The sequence below is a fragment of the Arachis ipaensis genome, chromosome B8, assembly GCF_059453495.1.
Source record: "Arachis ipaensis isolate K30076 ecotype BB chromosome B8, ASM5945349v1, whole genome shotgun sequence".
NCBI classification, from domain to species: Eukaryota; Viridiplantae; Streptophyta; class Magnoliopsida; order Fabales; family Fabaceae; genus Arachis; species Arachis ipaensis.
The window spans coordinates 68,328,719-68,330,852 of NC_142443.1; the positions used below are offsets into that span (position 1 = coordinate 68,328,719).

General features: G+C 32.0%; 1 protein-coding gene across 1 annotated transcript; it reads right to left on the reverse strand.

The window, feature by feature from the left end:
* Window positions 1-971: 971 nt before the first annotated feature.
* Window positions 972-1,439, reverse strand: LOC107611141 (uncharacterized). Its single transcript, XM_016313099.1, has one exon. The coding sequence runs from the start codon at window positions 1,437-1,439 to the stop codon at window positions 972-974; it is 468 nt and encodes a 155-aa protein (XP_016168585.1).
* Window positions 1,440-2,134: the final 695 nt, after the last annotated feature.

Below are 2,134 nucleotides of genomic sequence, written 5' to 3' on the forward strand. Positions count from 1 at the left end.
GGTGAAAGTTCTTTTATTTAAAGTAACTGACGCATGTACGAGAGAATCTCTATCATTAAGGACAATATTGGAATGTAAATTTGGATACGAAAACTCCGTATCGGCATTATATATACTAGTCAACCACTTTTTTTATGGGATTTAAAGTTGATTATTTTAATGATTTTTGAAATTTTAAATTTGAATAACTTAAAAATAATAATATAGAATAGCTTATGCTAATATAGAAATTTTTAAATTAAAATAATCATATATTACCTATCTATAAATAATAACAATATGAAAATGATTAATTATAATGAATACGTACGTCACTTATCTACAAATAACTTAATCCATAAAATAGTAATTATTATAATATATTATCTTCTTCTATCTAACTCAAAGTCATAAAAATAAATATAAAAATATGATTATTTACAAAAGATGAGCTATATTCAAAAGTCATATTTTTTCTTTGTTTGGGGACCTTTTTTTAAGTGGTAAGCCAAAGTACGGATCTGTATTTGAAAAATCTTTCATGTGCCTGCAAAAAGTGTAAAGAAGAAAAATAATTATGTGTTTTTTTTGGAAATTATAAATCAAACTATACGTAAAAACGTTAAGATAAACCTAAAGTAATTTCTGAATTTGTATTGAGTAAAAATCTTTAGCAATTCCTTACACATCTCCTTATCAATAAATTCTTGAGCCTTGAAGAACTACAAAATTTAGAAATCAATAAAATATACCATATGCCAATACATATTTCATTATATTTGAACGACAATTTAACAATAAAAAATAAAACCTGTAAAATTAAAATTTCTTGTTTGAGATTGGATTTCCTACACATGCACAACAAAGGAAGCCATTAAACCCTCTTTAGAGCATTCAAATCTATAATTATCCGATATTACCTCTATTTTGTGCGGTTTTTAATCTAATGATAGGTATCTGCAATGTTGTTCTTTACTAACATCAATTCTTTACTAATGATAGGTACCATTGCATAAGCTAGTCTTAGGATCTATGTTTCTCAATAACATCAAAGGTGCCTCTTTTTTCACCTTCAACACATGAGGTGGCAACCCGCCTGTAGAAACTGAGTTAAGGTATTCTTGTTGATATAAATTATTAGCATCTCCTTCTACCTCATCAAATGAGACTAAATTTTGTTCTTCTTCTAGAAACTGGTTGATAATTATATCATTAAGCTGCTGCACATCATGATTTTTTGGCGTCAATATTGCCCTTTCTACCATGTAAGAAGCGTTCCACCCATGAGATTTTAGGTTTGGAAATATTTCTTCTATTAACTTGTGTAACGATGTTTCACCCTCCCACGGAATTTCCATATTTGCTTGTATCCGTACAAAGTCTTCATGTATGGTGGGCTCAATTCCATCACCAATGCGCATAAGATACTCAGCAAAAATATGATCATTAGAAGATCGCATATTTTATCGCAAATGGAGAATTTTAGTGGAAGCCCATAAATGAGACTTAACTATAGAAGCTGAAATCATTTGTATAGCCTTTCGGTACGACAAGCAGTACTGGGCGGAAATCTCCTCCCATCACCATCACTTTTTCTCTAAATGGCATATCGTTTGCTAATATGTCTCTCAGAGTGCGGTCTAATGATTGCACTGATTTTTTATTTGCCATTGGTGCTTCATCCCAGATGATTGCCGTTGTTTGTCTAATCAGCTTTGCAAGATCTGATTGTTTGCCTATGTTGCAAATGGATGATGGTTTTGTATTAATTGGGATCTTAAACCTAGAATGAGCTGTTTGACTCCCAGGCAATAATGTTGCAGCTATTCCTGATGATGCAGTTACCAAGACAATATGACCCTTATTTCTCAATTCTGTAATTATAGCTCTGTAAAGAAATATTTTGCCTGCTCCTCCTGGCCCATCAACAAAGAACACTCCACTTTCTCTTCGATCAATTATATCCATAATGCACTTGAAAGCTTTAGATTGGTCATTGTTCAATCTTTCTATGGAACACAGGTCTTCCCGGGGTACTTCGACCGACAGTTCTTCTTGGATAACCCTGGGTATCGAGTTTTCATTGTCATTTTCATGAGTTAGAGCTGGCAAAGCGTATTGTGTAATCTGTTTTCCATGCTGAATGAGTATATCA

Coding starts and splice junctions, on each gene's coding strand:
- LOC107611141 (XM_016313099.1), bottom strand. CDS start 1,439: ATGCGATCTTCTAATGATCATATTTTTGCTGAGTATCTTATGCGCATT.